This window comes from Oncorhynchus mykiss, chromosome 12, assembly GCF_057628025.1.
Source record: "Oncorhynchus mykiss isolate SJ-2025 chromosome 12, ASM5762802v1, whole genome shotgun sequence".
Taxonomy (NCBI): domain Eukaryota; kingdom Metazoa; phylum Chordata; class Actinopteri; order Salmoniformes; family Salmonidae; genus Oncorhynchus; species Oncorhynchus mykiss.
This window is the reverse complement of record NC_143033.1, coordinates 68,945,469-68,965,213: the sequence shown is the minus strand read 5'-3', so window position 1 is coordinate 68,965,213 and position 19,745 is coordinate 68,945,469. Positions and strand designations below refer to the sequence as shown.

General features: G+C 43.4%; 1 protein-coding gene across 3 annotated transcripts in view; it reads right to left on the bottom strand.

Annotated features, from left to right (window-relative positions):
- scn4ab (sodium channel, voltage-gated, type IV, alpha, b) overlaps nt 1–19,745 on the bottom strand; it is a 37,409-nt gene that overhangs the window by 14,810 nt on the left and 2,854 nt on the right. Inside the window, exons 2-13 of one of the 3 annotated variants that reach the window (XM_090193120.1) lie at nt 15,171–15,357; nt 14,815–14,952; nt 14,368–14,485; nt 10,663–10,753; nt 10,394–10,522; nt 8,540–8,631; nt 7,868–8,152; nt 5,021–5,084; nt 4,696–4,837; nt 4,285–4,497; nt 1,962–2,064; nt 1,261–1,499 (exon numbers count right to left, since the gene is read on the bottom strand). In XM_090193120.1, the coding sequence (XP_090049246.1) occupies nt 1,261–1,499; nt 1,962–2,064; nt 4,285–4,497; nt 4,696–4,837; nt 5,021–5,084; nt 7,868–8,152; nt 8,540–8,631; nt 10,394–10,522; nt 10,663–10,753; nt 14,368–14,485; nt 14,815–14,952; nt 15,171–15,357 (1,801 nt within the window). Of the gene's footprint in view, nt 1–449; nt 587–1,260; nt 1,500–1,961; nt 2,065–4,284; nt 4,498–4,695; nt 4,838–5,020; nt 5,085–7,867; nt 8,153–8,438; nt 8,506–8,539; nt 8,632–10,393; nt 10,523–10,662; nt 10,754–14,367; nt 14,486–14,814; nt 14,953–15,170; nt 15,358–19,745 lie in introns of those variants that run through there. The other 2 variants (XM_021624592.3, XM_090193121.1) reach the window with 2 other exon arrangements.

Below are 19,745 nucleotides of genomic sequence, written 5' to 3'. Positions count from 1 at the left end.
ATTTTCCAGCAAAATATAGCATTCACAAAAAGCTGAAATAAAGATCAAATTAATCACAAACCTTGAATTATCTTCATCAGATGACACTCATAGGACTTCATGTTACACAATACATGCATGTTTTGTTTGATAAAGTTCATATTTATATTTAAAAAAATCTGATCTTACATTGGCGCGTTAGATTCACTAGTTCCAAAAACATCAAGTGATTTTGCATAGCCAAATCATTCAACAGAAATACTCAACATAAATATAGATGATAATATAGTTATACACATGGAATTATAGATATACCTCTCCTTAATGCAACCGCTGTGTCAGATTTCAAAAAAACTTTACGAAAAAATAAATACATGCAATAATCTGAGACGGCGCTCAATTTAAAAACACCACAGCCGCAAAGATGGCGTCAACATAAACAAGAAATGACATGATAAATATTCCCTTACCTTTGATGATCTACATCAGAAAGCACTCCAGGAATCCCAGGTCCACAATAAATGTTTGTTTTGTTTGAAAATGTCCGTTATTTATGTCCAAATACCTTCTTTTGTTAGAGCGTTTGGTATACATATCCAAAAGCTCATTCTGGTCAGCGTTATATTGGACAAAAACTTTAAAAAGGGATATTATCGGTCGAAGAAACATTTCAAAGTAAGTACAGAATCAATCATTAGGATGTTTTTAACATATAGCTTCAATAAAGTTCCAATCGGAGTATTCTTTCTTGTCTTCGTGAGCAATGGAACGCAAGTGACTACCATGAGGACAAAGTGGGATCATAAAATGGCTGCTTGATGGACATCTGATATATTCTGCTCTCATTCACTCCCACAACAACATAGAAGCCTCATTATAATTTCTATTGGTGGTTGACATCTAGTGGAACCCATAGGCAGTGCAAAATCATTCATATCTCAAGTGGATTTCATTGGGGACTCATTTTGGTGAATACATACAAGCTCAGGTTTCTGACTTCCTGTTTTGATTTCAACTCAGGATTTTGCCTGCCAATATGAGTTCTGTTATACTCACAGACATCATTCAAACAGTTTTAGAAACTTCAGAGTGTTTTCTATCCAGTACTAATAATAATATGCAAATATTAGCAACTATGACTGAGGAGCAGGCCGTTTGATATGGGCACCTTTTCATCCAAGCTTTTTAATACTGCCCCTGCAGCCATAAAAAGCTAAAGTACCCCTATCATGGCAAGAGAAGAGGTAAAGTGGAAGAGCATCATTAAGGAAGTTAACTCACCAAGTTCCCCACACTCAGCACTTCTTCAAACTCTATTGTCATGGGGTAGTGCTCCATGGCCAAGAACATGATGTTGAGTACAATGCAGATGGTGATGACCAAGTCCATGAATGGGTCCATCACTATGAAGTACACCCACTTCTTGAAAGTCACCCAGGGCACACAGCAGTTCCATTTCAGGAAGACATCTGAACACTTGTACCAGCAAGGAGGACAAGGCCTCAGTTCCCCCTCCAAATCTGTTGAAATGAGGGTAAAGGAGGAAGGTGTTAACATCAGAGTACATTTTGTGAGTTTTTGTTATTTTGTACATGACCCTGATTTGTTTTCAACCTTTATTCATTGTTTGCAGCACCTAAAGTTCAAAAGTATTATTAAAGTCTATGTAGGTCTTGAAAAGTATTACTTGTCTTGAGCACCTAAAGTTCAAACGTGTAAGACTGTGGGTTGTTGGTCTTATTGCTGAAGCAGCTGAAACAGTACGTCATCAGTGCATTAGATGGGAAACTTTGATGATGAAACTGCATAACTCATAAAAGGATATAAAAGAAGCCCTTGCTCTAAAACAGGAGCCAATTAGAACACAGGTATGGGTGGATATCGCAATAACAGTCCTATACATCACATTCCAGTCCCACACATGGATTCCTTAGGACATTTCATTTCTCGTATACAGATCCATTGTGATTTGTGACAGTTACCGTCCATGGCATCTTGGCTGTAGACACTGGGTGAACTGGGTGTCTTCTTCTGAAGGCCTGCTACTTCCAGCTGGTCCTTACTCCGCTTGGGTCTACTGGCCCTCTTCAACACAACAGCAGACAGTAGAACAAAGACAAACATCACCAGGCGCATAGCAACACACTTAAAAAAAAATGTTTTGTTTACCTCTCTAGGGTATGTGGCGTCCCACCTGGCCAACATCCAGTGAGATTGCAGAGCCCCAAATTCAAATACAGAAATTCTCATTATAATAATTCAGAAAAGATACAACTATTTTACATAGGTTTAAAGATTACTTTCTTGTGAATCCAACAACGGTGTCAGATTTAAAAAATGCTTTACGGCGAAAGCATAACTTACGATTATTTGAGAACATAGCCCACCAGACAAATCATTACAAACAGTAACCAGCCAAGTAGAAGAGTTACACAAGTCAGAAATAGAGATAAAATTAATCACTTACCTTTGATGATCTTCATATGTTTGCACTCAGAAGACATTAATTTATTCAATAACTGTTCCTTTTGTTCGACAAAGTCTCTTTATATCCAAAAACCTCACTTTTGTTTGCGCGTTTTCTTCAGTAATCCACAGGCGCAAACGCAGTCACAACAGGCAGACAAAAAAATCCAAATAGTATCCGTAAAGTTCATAGAAACATTTCAAACGATGTTCACAATCAATTCTCAGGTTGTTTTTAGCCTAAATAATCGATAATATTTCAACCGGACAATAACGTCGTCAATATAAAAGGTAAACAAGAAAGGAACTCTCTCGGTCGCGCACATGAAAAAGCTCTGTGACACGGCAGGGTCCATTCATTCAGACTGCTCTTACTCCCTCATTTTCTGAAACAATTACTAAAGACTGTTGACATCTAGTGGAAGGCATAGGAACTGCAATTTGAGTCCTAAGTCAATGGACACTGTAATGGCATTGAATAGAAAACTACAACAAAATAAAAAAAATCCTACTTCCTGAATGGATTTTTCTCAGGTTTTCGCCTGCCAAATCAGTTCTGTCACTGACACTATTTTAACAGTGTTGGAAACTTTAGAGCGTTTTCTATCTAAATCTACAAATTATATGCATATCCTATCTTCTGGGCCTGAGTAGAAGGCAGTTTAATTTGGGCATGCTTTTCATCCAAAATTCCAAATGCTGCCCCCTACCCTAGAGAAGATAACCCCCTTATTTTCTCCACAATTTCAATCTTTTCTCATCGCTGCAACTCCCTAACGTGCTCGGGAGGCAAAGGTCAAGTCATGCGTCCTCTGAAACATGACCCGCCAAACCGCGCTTCTTAACACTCGACCGCTTAACCTGGAAGCCAGCCAGCCACACCAATATGTCGGAGGAAAGACTGTTTACCTGATGACTGAGATCAGCCTGCAGTCGCCCAGCCTGCCACAAGGAGTCACTAGAGCGCAATGAGCCAAGTAAAGCCCCCCTGGCCAAACCCTCCCCTAAACCAGATGGAACTGCGCCGCCCTATGGGACACGGCCAGTTGTGATACAGCCCGGTATCGAACCCGGGTCTGTAGTGATGCCTCTAGCACTGCGATGCAGTGCCTTAGACCGCTGCACCACTCAGGAAGCCAGCAGCCCACTTTTTCAGAGCCTAACCAATCGAGCCTAACCAATCCAAGCTGTACTGAGTAGGTTATGCATTCATTCATTGGTTATGCATTCATCATAGTTGCTGAAACTATCCTGAAAAGGAATAAACAAAACTATCCTGAAAAGGAAGAAACGAAATACGAATAAACAATATCTGAGCCAGCACAGTTTGTTTCAGGTCGGCACATTAGTGTGAAAAAGGTCATAACATCAAGAGCACAGCAACCCATCTGAGCCATGCGGCTCACCTCCTGGTCTGCCAGGACCTTATTGGCGTTGGCTCTGACCATGATGCCTCCATTGGAGTCCTTTAAAGACTCGCCTACTTATCAAGGCTGGAGGAAGTACATACCTCATCATCAGCAACCTCTTGATCTGCCTTTCACCTTTCTCTTTCTTAGATGTTCTACTGGACGGTAACGTCTGACTGCCAGCAAAATAATCAATCAATCACTGACCAGAATCAAGCAAACTAAGGACGAGAACGACCAACATGAGAAGTAATCTGCAAATGAACACTTAGAATGATTACTAGGACCTTTTTGTATTTATCCAGTTCGTCAGAGATTTTAATCTAGAGTTGAATCGACTATCTAAATCTTACTCTTTCAATCATCATCTGATCAAAGAGAGCAATTAATTGTTTCAAAGCGCTTCACATACATAGTAACTTGATCACACCTCTTTGACCTCCGCTTCTCTCCTTTCCTTCAGCTGCACCATGATCATGGCATACTCCGCCTCCTTCTCCTTGGCCTCGGCCCTGGTGGCCTCGTTCTGCTCAGCATGCGCTATGGCCACCACAGCTAGGATCAGGTTGATCAGGTAGAACGAGCACAGGAAGATCACCACCACAAAGAAAATCATGTAGGTTTTCCCTGCTGAGCGAAGAGTCTATGGGTAGAGGGGAAAAATGACCAGTTAACTCACCAGTAAACCGAGTGAGTACTCTTTCTGTATCAATATCCCCAATGACACATAAGCTTGCAATCTCTCAAATTCAAACCTGGTCTACCGGCTGATATTTCAGGAAATATCAGGAGCAAATAAATCTCTATGTCATAGTCATCGGAGCACATGATGTATACGCACCAGCTGGAGTAGATTTTCCCAGAAGTCCTGTGTCATGAGCTGAATTAGGGCAAGGTAGGCCCATCCAAAATTGTCGTAGCTTGTGTATCCATAGTTGGGATTCCCTCCGGCCTTCATACACGTGTATCCTTCAGGACATATTCTGTCAAAATGCCAATGAATAGGCACAACAAATGTAATAGGACATATGGTCTTCAGCATTCAAAGACATGTTGAATTTGAACTATGTTGAAATTCTTTGCACCATGTATTGCATTATCAACAGAGAAAAGGTAAGATTATAAAGCTACCCATATGCTCAACTCTGATATCCCAAAAAACCTACCCAGCATCAGAAGCGTTTCCACAAAGAAGAGGGTCTAACATTCCAGGAAGGAAGTAATGGTTTGCTGGAGGAAAACAGAGAAGGGACCTCCATTAGAGAGTGCATCAAGTTGATATACAGTGCATTTGAAAATATTCAGCCTCTTTCACTTTTTCCACATTTTCTTACTTTACAGCCTTATTCTAAAATGCATTGAATAGTGTTTTTCCCTCATCAATCTACACACACTACCCCATAATGACAAAGCAAAACAGGTTTTTAGATTTTTTTTGTGCTAATTTATAAAAAAATGTAAACATAAATATGACATTTACATAAGTATTCAGACACTTGACTTTATTGAAGCCCCTTTAGCAGCAATTACAGCCTTGAGTCTACTTGGGTATGACGCTACAAGCTTGGTACACCTGTATTTGGGAAGTTTCTCCCATTCTTCTCTACAGACCTGCATCACATCCGGCAGTGATTGGGAGTCCCATAGGGCGGCGCACAAATGTCCCTGTATCGTCCGGGTTTGGCCGTCATTGTAAATAAGAATTTGTTGTTAAACTGGCTTGCCTAGTTATATAAAGGTTAAATAAATAAATACAATTAAAAAAGAAAGATCCTCTCAAGCTCTGTCAGGTTGGATGGGGAGCTACACATCTATTTTCCTTGATGGCTGGGCCACTCAAGGACATTCAGAGACTTGTCCTAAACCCACTCCTGCGTTGCCTTAGCTGTGTGCTTAGGGTCATTGTCCTGTTGGAAGGTGAACCTTCGCCACAGTCTGGGGTTCTGAGTGCTCTGGAGCAGGTTTTCATCAAGGATCTCTCCGTACTTTGCTCCGCTCATCTTTGCCTCAATCCTGACTAGTCTCCCAGTGCCTACCGCTGATAAACACCCCCACAACAACATTTACTTCCACCAAGGTCGGTCCCTCTATTTTATTCGGGCGGTGTTCGGCGGTCGATGTCACCGGTCTTCTAGCCATCGCCGCTCCACCTTTCATTTTCCATTTGTTTTGTCTTGTTTTTCCGCACACCTGGTTCACATTCCCTCATCAGACTGAATGTATATTACCCTCTGTTTCCCCCCATGTCTGTGTGTGGAATTGTTTGTTGTTACGTGTATGTGCAGTTCAGACTGGTTTGCGCCTGGTTATGTAAACCCGTATTTGTTTACCTTTCTTAGTGCCGTGTGTTTGTTCGCCATATTAAAGGGCTCCGTTTGCTACCCAATTCTGCGCTCCTGCGCCTGACTTCCCTGCGGCCAGTTACTACATTATGGGGTATTGTGTGTTGATTTCTGAGGAATCTGTATTTATTTAATACATTTTAGAATAAGGCTGTAAGGTAACAAAATGTAGAAAAAGTCAAGGAGTCTGAATACTTTCCGAAGGCACTGTACTTATATAAATGTATGTTTTTTACATATTTATATAGTTATTATATACAGTAATATCATATAGTACTGTGACAAAATCTTAATTAATAAATGTAAACTTTCTGGCGTAGGCGTTCCGCTAGCGACCCACCTCAACAACATCCGGTGAAAATGCACAGCGCCAATTTCAAAATACCCGAAATAGTCACAATAAACATTCATAAAAATACAAGTGTTATACATCGGCTTAAAGATTAATTTCTTGTTAATCCAGACACTTTGTCAGATTTCCAAAAGGCTTTTTACGGCGAAAGCATACCATGTGATTATCTGAGGACATGCTTACAAAAACATACAAACATTTTCCAACCAGGTCGAGGAGTCACGAAAGTCAGAAATAGCGATAGAATTAATCACTTACCTTTGAAGATCTTTACTGGTTGCAGTCACAAGAGTCCCAGCTACACAATGCATGTTTGTTTTGTTCAATAAAGTCCCTCTTTATATCCCAAAAACTCAGTTTTGTTGCCGTGTTTTGTTCAGTAATCCACTGGCTCAAAGACGGTCAAAACATGCAGACGAATACATCCTACTAGTACCGGTAAAGTTCGTCAAAATATGTCAAACAATGTTTAGAATTAATCCTCAGGTTGTCAATTGTCTAAGTAATCAATAATATTTAAACTGGACAATAGCGTATTCAATAGAAAGGAAAAACAACGAAGGGCGCGCACTCGGTCACGTGCACAAGCCAGCACTGCATGATTCTACAGTCCACTGATAGAAAGGTCTCATTCTTCTTCATTTTTCAGAAAACAAGCCTGAAACAATGTCTAAAGACTGTTGACATCTAGTGGAAGCCATAGGAACTGCAATCTGTGTCCTAACCCATTAGATACTCTATAGGCATTCAATTGAAAACTACCCACATCAAAAAAATCCCACTTCCTGGATGGATTTTCCTCAGGTTTTTTGCCTACCATATCAGTTCTGTTATACTCACAGACATTATTTTAACAATTTTGGAAACTTTAGATAGTTTCTATCCCAATCTACCAATTATTTACATATCCTAGATTCTGGGCCTGAGTAACAGGCCGTTTACTTTGGGCACGCTTCTCATCCAGACGTTGAAATACTGCCCCCAAGCCATAAGAAATTGGTTCAGTAAGTCATTATCAATTCCCTGAATAAATGACCCATCAAAAGCCTGGCAGTACCTTAATCATTGATGTATGCATTGAAGTCCCACTTGCTGTTGCCACCTTGTGTGTCATTATAGCCAATAGCTTTACTGAAGCATGCATTTATAACATTTCTTATTCAAATGTGTATACTTCTCATAGAAATGTATATACTTATTTAAAACTATCATACTGTAAGTGCCATGATAAATTCCCAATTAATATAATATAATGGTTCATTAGGCCACTATCAACTCCCCTTCCACAAGTCAATGTGCCATCAAAAGCCTGTCAATACCTTTATCGTTGATGTATGCCTTCAAGTCCCATGTGCTGTTGCCGGTGTTCGTGTCATTGTAGCCCATAACGTCATTAAAACCATTAGCCATATTGATGTTGCCCATGTAGGTGGAGTTGAAATGCCATTCACCAGGGGGCCAGTCAACACACTTCTGCTTCAGGTTTCCCATGAACATTTGCAGGCCGATCATAGCGAACACAGCCAGGCAGAACACTGTTATGATCATCACATCAGCCAGCTTCTTCACTGACATGATCAGAGTGCCCACAATGGTTTTCAGACCTTTAAAATAAATACAAATAAACATTAAAATAATATGTGACATGTATGTAAACTATTTGTTGAAGAATGAATAACACAATGTTGAGAATATTTGATGTGCTTGATATCCTTGTTCTCTGTATGTTGTAATTAACAACCCTTTTTTTATGGTGTACATTGCAGGGCATTGTGCTTATAGTATAATAACGGATGCCATTTACCAGATGCTTTTATCCAAGGTGACTTACAGTAGAGAGCTGTAATACAAACTAAAACAACCCTAAGGTTGCTTGCACCGCACACTTACCATCTGAGCTACACAGGACCCAAAGCAGGTGTTCAAAAGCAGGTGGTGCAGTAAACAAACACACCCCAGTGGGATTTTGGACCTTCTTATGTGACACGTACCGGGAATTACAGCGATTATTTTAAGGGCTCGGAGTACACGGAACATCCTGAAGACAGACACGTTGCCCAGGTCAACAAACTCTGTGAGGTACCTGCCGAGCACAAAACATAACAACACAACCACACATTAGAATAGAGGAGTTGACAGTTGATGCGTCAGTTGAACAAAAATCTGTTCAGTTTCATGGACTTTTAATCTACACTTAATTCAATACCATTGGCTCAGTTGTTATTCTAACATGGAGGATCAGAGGGTTGCTATGGTAAAATGTATGGTTTAGCGGAGGATATATTTAGCTCAGGGCAACTAGCGACTTCTAGAGCCAAATGGCAGTGTTATTTGTAAACCGACTGCAGAAGGCAAGAGTGTGACTGGACCAGTAAGACACCATATATGGAGATTTAGTTATGAAGTGGCATACCTCATGATGTGGATGTGACTCACATGCAAAAGTTTCAATGTTTGAAGAAGGATGACACTTAGAAAAATACATTTGAAAGAAACTAGATCACATTAGGTTCCACAGAAACAATCTGTTTCCTATTTTGGTAGTAGGATCCTTAACCCACTTATATCAACAACCTACCAGGAACAGTGGGTTAACTGCCTTGTTCAGGGGCAGAACAACTGATTTTTACCTTTTCAGGATGGGGATTGAATCCAGAAGCCTTTCGGTTACTGGCCCAACACTCTAATCGCTAGGCTACCTGCCGTACATGACTGAAACTAGCCGGATGAGCTTTAAGGTGTTACTTTTCATCGGGGCTCCAAGGCCATATACAGTACAGTATCTGCCCCTCATATACAGTACTGTGTCTGCCCCTCAAAAATCATAGTGCAGCAATTTGGAGCACCACAGACTTTTAGTCACTTGGTACTGGGACAAAGAAAGACGGGGAAGGAGGTAAACACCTAGAAATATACCCTGAGTGTGGTGTGTGACCTTCCTTTGCAAGTGGACAAATATTTTCATTCTGAGGCTCCATGATAAAACAAGGCAGGTAGTGTAGAAGGGCATTATGGAGAGAGAAAGGGTGAGAGAGAGGGATGGAGAGATATATTTTATATTTTAGTCATTTAGCAGATGCTCTTACCCAGAGCAATTTACAATTAGTACTCCTTAGCCAAACAAAATAAAAACATAGTTGCTTAAAAGAAAAGGAAATATACATGCAAGCTTTGCTATGTTTACTAAAGACTAGTCAATCTGAGTCACAGAGTTGACACTTTTAGTAAACTTCTGACATTGGACGAAACACAGGGCAGGGAACATGCCCACAATAATGACAGGGAAGTGTCATGGTTGCAGAGAGTTCCATTTCAATCCAGTCAATTCAGGAAATGGATTGACATTCCATTCATGAATTAAACTTTTCCCAATATTTTGACATTGGTGAATACTGAATTTCAACTCATTTCCTGAATTGACTGATTTGAAATAGGACTCAACCTAAGGTGAGTGTACAGGTGTGAGGATCGGAGGAAGAGGGGACAAGTTCTTTCTAGGTAGTTTTCGCCTGGGTAAAGTTGTATTCTAGGTGGATTTGACCAGGTCATGGACATGGATGAGGAAGTAATCCTTGTATTTGATGTAGTAGACAGAGGGTTTAGAGCGAGAGTACATGGGGTGCTGGGGCCTGGGGGAAGGAGAGGTAAGGAGCAGACATGGCCAGGGTCAAACTCATTAAGCCATTGGAGATGTCCTTTGACCTTCCTAACCTTTGACCTTACTTCTTCACTCATGCACACAGACACACAAAGAAACACACGAATACACACACATTCTAATACCTGTCCCTGTGTCTAATGTTACTGGGCTGACAACTGACAGCAATCACTCTCCCAATACTCACGTCATGCTGATCAAAATGAAATCCAGCCAGTTCCATGGATCTCGAAAGTATGTGAAATCTCCAACACAGAAGCCACTGGAAAACACTTTAATTGTTGCCTCAAAGGTATAGATACCAGTGAAAACATATCTGCAATACAAAAAGAGGAGGAGAGAGAGAAGCTGTATAAAATAGCTTTAGGTGAAACTTTGTAGTGGTCAAAATCACTCTCAATAATGTTATAGTTTTCACAAAGCATTAATAATCTCCTATGTAGGTTTGAAACTTACTCAACAGTTTTACTCGATGCCGGAGGGTCACTGATCGTCATAAACGCACAGTTGAACACGACTGTCAACATGATGAACATGCTAAACAATGTACCCACATTAAGGAAATAACATGGAGTTACAATGGTATTCAAATCTAATTCTATGGACCAATTTAATTAGTCAATTTTTTTAAAGAACATTTTATTTTGATTTATATCTTCTGATTCATATGAATATAGTAATGAGTAGTGGCTAATGGGCGACATACTTGATACTAAAAATATTTAATAATAATAAAATCACGTTAAAAAAAATCATTACCATTTTCCATATGGATCGAACGGCGGCTTCTGATAAGAGTAGGGGGAGAGGTATGTTTCCTCATCAACAATTCATGGTGTACCGAAATTGAAAACATCTCGAGCTCCTGTTCACCCGACCTGGAGTTTCTGATGCTAAAACTGTAACTGTTGCCAAATAATTACATGACCATATATGGCTAAGGATGTGTGAGTAGGGTGACTCGCCTAGCGGGTCTCAAACCCACCAGCAACAATGATGAACACCCTAGCCACTGTCCCAATAAGGGACATCTCTAGGGAATGTCCAGAAGAAACTCAAAATCCTTCTCTAGGCACTTATGTAGATCAGAAAGAACTTAATATGCGGAAGCGATAGGGTGAATGTACTTTTAAGTAAATCTCAGCTGTTTATGTGTGCAATTCAGAGAGTGAATTGGCAAGACAAAATATTTTAATAGACTTTGAACAGGGTGCCAGGCACACCAGTTTGTGTGAAGAACTGCAACGCTGCTGGGTTTTTCACGCTCAACAGTTTCCTGTGTGTATCAAGGATGGTCCTCCACCCAATGGACATCCAGCCAACTTGACACTGGGACAACTGTGGGAAGCATTGGAGTTAACATGGGCCAGCATCCATGTTGAACGCTTTGGACACCTTGTAGAGTTCATGACCCTTTGAGGCTATTCTGAGGGCAAGGGGGGGGGGGGGGGGGCATTCACATGAAATGTGTCTAGAACATTAATATTGTTTATACCATGGCATTGTTCACTTCTAATTTCTGATTGGCTTGAATGACATTCTATAGCATACATTATTTCCCTATAAAGCACTGTATATCTGCACGGTAGAATTCAATGGCTATATGACATTCTTACATGTTCTATATTTGAGCTGCATTTGAAAGAAAAAGTTTAATTGAAAACAATATCGGTATTGTTGAATTGGATTTTCATAATAGCAAGCTAGGATTGATTGTTTGGTTAACTAAACGAGCAGGTCTGTTTGTTTGGTTATCAAGCAACAAATGTAGCTATCTGGTAAACTTGCTAGCTACCTCAGTGAATGTTGAACCCATTTCTATCAGCAAATGAACACATTTCTCGTGGCAAATGTGTTCAATTATAGCCATGGTATAAAATTGATAATCAACTCGGGCTCTATGTGTTCTCTGGAAAATAATGCAACTCTGTGGAAGGTATTTCCGCGTCGTTCTTTATTTTCCATAGAACGCATAGCCCCTTGTTGATTATCCCTTACATGGCAACCATGTTCTGAGTATGTTTTGTCGGACATTGATGGAAAATTCTCCTAACCCTCAGAAAACTGGACATGAATGTTCTTGCAACATCCCATAGAAGACATCTAAAACATTAACGTTAAATATTCTGTAACCACGTTTTTGATAAGTTCTGTTTGACATTAAGTGAATGTTCTCCTATCTTTACCAGCAAAACTTGGTAAAAAGGTTCTCTGAAGGTTTCTGCTAACATAAATTAAATGTTCCCTTAACCAACGGAAAACTGGACACTCAAACATTAGGGTAACATTACGGGTAACATTACAACATTTTTGTCTCTCCATAGAATTGTTAGCTGGGATGTATATAAAAACATCTGTGATGCTTATAAAGCCATCCCCCTTCCCCACTTCGGCCAATCAGATCACGTCTCTCTGTTCCTACTCCTTGACTACCAAGCAGAAACTCAAGAGGGAGACACCAACACAGAGAATAGTGAGGCGCTGGACAGAGGCAGATTCAATGCTGCAGGACTGTTTTGAGAATACTGATTGGAATATGTTCAAAGATACATCCACTCAGGACTCATCCATTGACATTGACGAATATAAAACGTCAGTCACAGGCTTCATTAGGAAATGTGTTGATGATGTTGTACCCACAATAACAATCCGGAAATACCCAAACCAAAACCCTGGATGAATGGAGATATCCGTACCATGTTGAGTGCCTGTACTGCAGCATTCAATGTTAGCAGGACAAACCCAGATGACTCGGTGGCTTGCGACACGTACAAGGCAAGAAGGTACGAGCTCCGCAAATCCATTAGGGGAGAAAATAGACAATACAAAATGTAATTGATGTTCGACAACTCAGACTCGTCAAGCAGGTGTCAAGGACTAGACTATCACGGACTACAAAGGCAAATCCAGCTGTGTGGTGCCCACCGAAGCCTCCATCCCAGTTGAGCTTAACACATTCTATGCTCGCTTCGAGGCAGACACTACCGATCCATCCAGGAAGAGTCTAGCTGCTCCGGACAACCAGGTGCTTTCGCTCTCGGAGGCTGATGTGAGGAAAACTTTCAAAAGAGTGAATACTCTGGCCCAGATGGCATCCCTGGCCGCATCCTCAGAGTATGTACTGACCAGCTGGCGGGTGTCTTCTCTGACATCTTCAACATGTCTCTGTCCCAGCCTGTAGTCCCCACCTGCTTCAAGGAGACTACCATACGTCCCAGTGCCCAAGAAAAAAGAGATGACATGTTTAAATGACTATCGCCCCATCACACTCAAGTGCTTCGAGAGGCTGGTCATGGCCCACATCAAGGCCAGCACACTGGACCCACTCCAATTTGCCTACCACTCCAGCAGATCCACAGAAGATGCCATTTCCATTGATATTCACACGGCCGTAACACATAGGAACAACAGGAACACCTATGTGAAGATGCTGTTCAACACCTATTGTTTCTTCCAAGCTTGACACCAAGCTCAGAGCTCTGGGTCTGGACACCACTCTCTGCAACTGGATGCTGGACTTCCCAACGGGCAGACCACAGGCTGTGAGGATTGGCAACAACCCCTCCTCCACACTGACTCTTAACACAGGGGGCCCCCAGGGGTGTGTCCTCAGCCCTCTACAGTACTCCCTATTCACCCACTACTGTGTGGCTTTGCACAACACCAATTCACAATGCCACCCAGTTCCTCTTCAAATACTACTGCTGCACCATCGAGAGCATCCTGACCGGTTGCATCACAGCCTGATACAGGAATTGCACACTCCATGAGTGCAAGGCCCGACAGCGAATAGTGAAGATGGTCTAGTGCTCCCACCCATCCAGGACATCTACTTGAAACGGTAATGAGGAAGGCCAGCAGCATCATCAAGGACCCTGCACATCCCAGCCGCGAGCTGTTCACTCCCTTACTGTCGGGCACATGGTATCGGAGCATGAGGTCTGATACCAACACACTCAGAGACCGTTTCTATCTACAGGCCATCAGACTGCTGAACACTTAAACTGGACTGACCACCTGCTCTGATTCTCTTTACCTTAGCACACATGCACACACACACACTATACTAGCACACTTCTTGGACTCTGAACATGCAGCAGGATGCTAAGTTATATTTATTTATCATGTTGATCAGTGAGATACTTGTATTGAAAAGATATGAATGCATGAGAATTTTGATGGATCCTCTCCTGAGAATACTGAAGGGAGTCAGAATGTAGCAGGCAGGCTCAGCATTGAATCTGAAGATTGTATTCCTTTTGGTGATGACAATAAAGGTCTGAAAAAAAAGAAGTAAAGATTAGTGAAGAAGTATTTGAAGTCCAATATTATCTTTACTTTAATTGAATGTATTCATGTTTGTCTCAAGGATATTAGCAAAATAGAGTTTGCATGAGTCATGTACCATGATACATCAGTTATTGTTGTAATCCGAGGGCATTTACCCTCTGAATAATAACCATATAATAATATTATTTGGAATGTGTAAGTCTGTCAAAATACACATCTAATTTGAGCTTATTGCAAAGGAAATGACTTTGTGATAATGTCTGGTTCTGTGGACACTCAGTCTTCAGGCTACTAAGGGACCGGGGCTGCAGTGCTCACTTTGTGTGATTTGTAGAAAGGATCCAGTTCCTCCAGGGGTGTGTTGAACAGCTCACATGGTGGGTCTCCGTAGATGAACGGCAGGATCTTGCCGGTCTCCAGGTCGACGGCTGGCTTTGGCAGGTCCTGCTCTGCCACCTCCGAAGAAGGTACAAAAAATATGATTACTAACACGTTACCATTTCTTACTAGCACTGAATTTGCGGATAGCAGCTATTTTAAAAGACCGTTTTACTTTAAATGGCTTGACTGTGATATGTGGTCATTTGAACTACCTTATTTGAATCCACTGATTGTAAAGTCACTCTGGAATCTGGATAAGTGTCTGCTAAATTAATGTTAAATGTTAAATGTACCTCAATGTTCAGGGTCTTTTGTCTCTCCTGCTCCTTTGCTTCCTCGGCCATCCGCCTATCAATCTCCACCAGCGACTCAAGGGTGAAGTGGCGGAACACTTCGGTGCCTGTGGGAGGGAGCAGGGCGACCATCTTGGCATTCTGCTGGGTGAGGGATGCAACCACACCGGGGTCTCTCAGCAGTGGGCTGTGAGTTGGAGGGATGGATAAGGAAGATGAAAAGATTTAGACACGAAAATGGAAGTTTAAACAATACATCTTTAAAATCATTATTTTAAACAACATGTTTTGGCATAAGGGAATTTTATGGAGAGGGACAATTACACAGAGAAACGATTGGGTGAGGACGCTGTGCAGCAGCTTCAGCTGAAATGTGAACTCAGACATGTGCGTCCTTTTCTGTGTTTTTAGCAGCCATGCCTTCATCTGCACTTTGTACAACAATCCGTAGCCATGAAACCACTTTACAGAATCCTCTTCCCCTTTTGTCAATGGAAACTCCTTTCCAATGACAATATGACTTCTAAATAATACAATTTTGACAAAAACCAAGGCACTGTGGCTGGGGATACTACGTCACCGCCAAAGTCTAAGGGTAGACCTAGAAAGTTCTAGCCCCTTGGGTGCTGCCATATAGTTACAATAGAAGTGCCCATCCAAGAATGCTCAAGCTCATTGGCCACGGATAAAATTACTTCAAATAACATTATATGTACAGTAGCTAGGGTTGCAAAGGGTCGGAAACTTTCCGGTAAATTTCCATGGGATGTTAAGCCCGGGAATTTGGGGAATCTTGCGTAAATGTTGTGTTTTCTATGTTGTGTTTTTGTGTTTGGCCTGGTATGGTTCTCAATCAGAGGCAGGTGTCGTTCTTTGTCTCTGATTGAGAATCATACTTAGGTAGCCTTTTCCCACCTATGTTTTGTGGGTGATTATTTCCTGTTTAGTGTTTTTTCCATTCACCTTGCGGGACTGTTCGTTTGTCGTTTATTGTTTGGTTCAGTGTTCAGTTATTATATTAAAAATGTGTAACACTTACCACGCTGCGCTTTGGTCCTCACCTTCTTCCACCACAGACGATCGTTACAGAATCACCCACCAACCAAGGACCAAGCAGCGTGGTATCGGGCAGCAGTGATCTCCGCACTCATGGACAGGGGAGGAGATTTTGGACGGAAAGGGACCCTGGTCACAGGCTGGGGAATATCGCCGCCCCAAGGCAGAGCTGTAGGCAGCGAAAGCTGAGCGGCGGCGATATGAGGAGGCAGCACGGCAGCGCGACAGGCACGAGAGGCAGCCCAAAAACATTTTTTTGGGGGGGGAAACACGGGGAGTGTGGCAGAGTCAGGTTGGAGACCTGAGCCCACTCCTCGTGCTTACCGGAAGAAGCGCAGTACTGGTCAGGCACCGTGTTATGCGGTCAAGCGCACGGTGTCGCCACTACGCGCTCATAGCCCGGTGGGCTATAGGCTAGCCCCCCGCAAGTGCCAAGCGAGAGTGGGCATCCAGCCAGGGCGTGTTGTGCCAGCCCAGCGTGTTTGGTCTCCGGTATGCCGTTTCGGCCCAGGGTATCCTGCGCCGGCTCTGCGTGCTGTGTCTCCGAGGCGCAGGGAGGGTGCAGTGCGTTCTATGCCTGCGCTCCACCTGTGCCGGGCGAATGTGGGTATTGATTCCTAAGGGAGAGGTGCGAGTGGTATGCACCAGATCTCCAGTGCTCACCCACAGCCCGGTTCAACCTGTGCCTGCACTCTGGATGGTCCGGGCTAAAATGGTGATCCAGCCGGGAGGAGGGATGCCAAGGCTGCGCACCAGGGCTCCAGTGCCCCCCACAGCCCGGTCCATCCGGTGTCTCCTCCAAGCACCAGGCCTCCTGTAGGTCTCTCCAGCCTGGTGGGTCCTGTGGCAGCCCCATGCACCAGGCTGTCTCTCCGTCTCCTCCCTCCAGGTGCTCCCGCCTGTCCAGCGCTGCCAGAGTCTTCTACCTGTCCAGTGCTGCCAGAGTCTTCCTCCTGTCCAGTGCTGCCAGAGTCTCCCTCCTGTCCAGTGCTGCCAGAGTCTCCCTCCTGTCTAGCACTGCCAGAGTCTCCCTCCTGTCCAGCGCTGCCAGAGTCTCCCTCCTGTCCAGAGCTGCCAGAGTCTCCCTCCTGTCCTGAGCTGCCAAAGCCACCTGTCAGTCAGAAGCTGCCAGAGCCACCTGTCAGTCAGGAGCTGCCAGAGCCACCCGTCAGTCAGGAGCTGCCAGAGCCGCACGTCAGGAGTCTTCCGCCTGTCCGGTTCTGCGGGAATCTCCCGTCCATCCGGTGCTGCCGGAATCTCCCGTCCATTCGGGGCCCGCTGCTAGGGTACCCAGTCCGAGGTCGGCGACGAGGGTCGCCGCTCTAAAGGCGCCACGGAGGCGGGTAAAGAAGCGGGCAAAGACTATGGTGGAGTGCGGCCAGAGCCGCTACCGCGGACAGACACCCAACCAGACCCTCCCCTATAGGTTCAGGTTTTGCGGCCGGAGTCTGCACCTTTGGGGGGGGGGGGGGGGGGGGTACTGTCATGTTCTGAACTTAGTTCCTTTATTATGTCTTTGTTTTAGTTTGGTCAGGGTGTGAGTTTGGGTGGGTAGTCTATGTTCCTTTTTCTATTTTCTGTTTTTATGTTTGGCCTGGTATGGTTCTCAATCAGAGGTCATGCACAGGGGGTCCAAAAGGGTAACAGTACAGGCAGGGAAAAGGCTAGTAACGTAGTCCGGGAGATCAGGCAATAGGTAGATAACGGGAAATCCGGCTACAGTACAGGCAGGGAATAGGCAAAAGTTGTCGTTAGTAAGGCAGGCAAAAACTATCATATACGAGAGGAGTAAATCACGGGAAAAACAGAGCTCTGAAAGACGTGTGTCACAAAACAAACAATACCTCACAGTGATGGGGTGCAAAGAACTGAACTAAAAAGTGTGTGGTCATGACATACAGGTGTGTTAGAATTCAGGTGATTGGGATCTGGGTAGTGAGCTGCGTTCAGGGGATCTAGGTGTTTGAGAGTGTGAGCTGGAAAGTGGGCTGGAAAGTGAGCTGCTTTCAGGGTATCTACGTGTTTGAGGGTGTGAGTTAGATGCAGACGTTACAATTTTCACATACAGTGCCAAATCATATGTGAAGAATGCAACAAAGATGCAGAATCATCTGGCCAAGTGCATAAAGTTCCCTCAGAGCTCACAACAAGCAACCTCTGACAAAAGTCAATCGAGGTGAAAATGATGAATCAGACACCTTATCGATAGCAACAGCTCATGGTCCTCCTGGAATCAGAAGTTATTTTGACTCAATGGAGGAACGTAGTCAGAGAAATGCTGATGAATGTCTTGCTTGAGCTGTATATGCAACTGGTTCACCTCTGATGCTTACAGGCAATGTGTATTAGAAGAGATTTCTTAATGTTCTTCGCCCAGCATACGCCCCTCATGAAGGCTGCTTGGTCTAAAGTGGAGGAGTCCTACCGTCACATCACACCCATTGGCTGTGCTGCTCATGCATTGAATCTGCTCCTCAAGGACATCATGGCACTAAAAACAATGGATACACTCTACAAGAGAGCCAAGGAAATAGTTAGGTGTGTCAAGGATCGTCAAGTAATAGCAGCAATCTACCTCACCAAGCAAAGTGAGAAGAATAAGAGCACCACATTGAAGCTGCCCAGCAACACCCATTGGGGTGGTCTTGTCATCATGTTTGACAGTCTCCTGGTGGGGAAGGAGTCTCTCCAATAAATGGCCATATCACAGTCTGCCGATATGGACGGCCCCATCAAGAGGATCCTCCTATGTGATGTATTTTGGGAGAGAGTGGTAAGCAGCCTGCAACTCCTGAAACCTACAGCAGTAGCCATTGCACGGATTGAGGGAGACAATGCCATCCATTCTGATGTTCAGACTCTGCTTGCAAATGTAAGAGAAGAAACCCGTACTGCCCTGCCCACTTCACTGTGACTCCAAGCAGAGGAAACTGCAGTTCTGAAATAGATCAAAAAGTGTGAAGACTTCTGCCTGAAGCCCATACACGCCGCATCGTACATGTTGGATTCTAAGTATGCTGGCAAGAGCATCCTATTTGATGCAGAGATCAACAAGGCCTATGGTCTCATCACTACCATGTCTCGCCACCTTGGCCTGGATGAGGGCAAGGTTCTTGACAGTCTGTCAAAGAACATTTCCAATCAAGTGCTTTGGGATGGAGATGCAATATGGCAGTCATGCCAACATATATCATCAGCCATCTGGTGGAAGGGACTTTGTGGATCTGAGGCTCTTTCCCCTGTTGCCTCCAACATCCTCCAAATCCCACCAACATCAGCCGCCTCAGAGCGCAACTGGTCCTTGTTTTATAACACACCCCAAAGCACCCAACAGGCTGACCAATACAGGGGTTGAACAATTGGTGGCCATCCTGGCAAATTTGAGGATATCTGAGGTTGACAACTAGCCATCCTCAACAGGGTTGGAAAGTGACAGTTGAGAGGCCTCAGATGTTCAAGAGGTGGACATCGAGGAGGTCCAGGGAGAAGACATGGAAATGTTTTTGGGAGATGCAATTG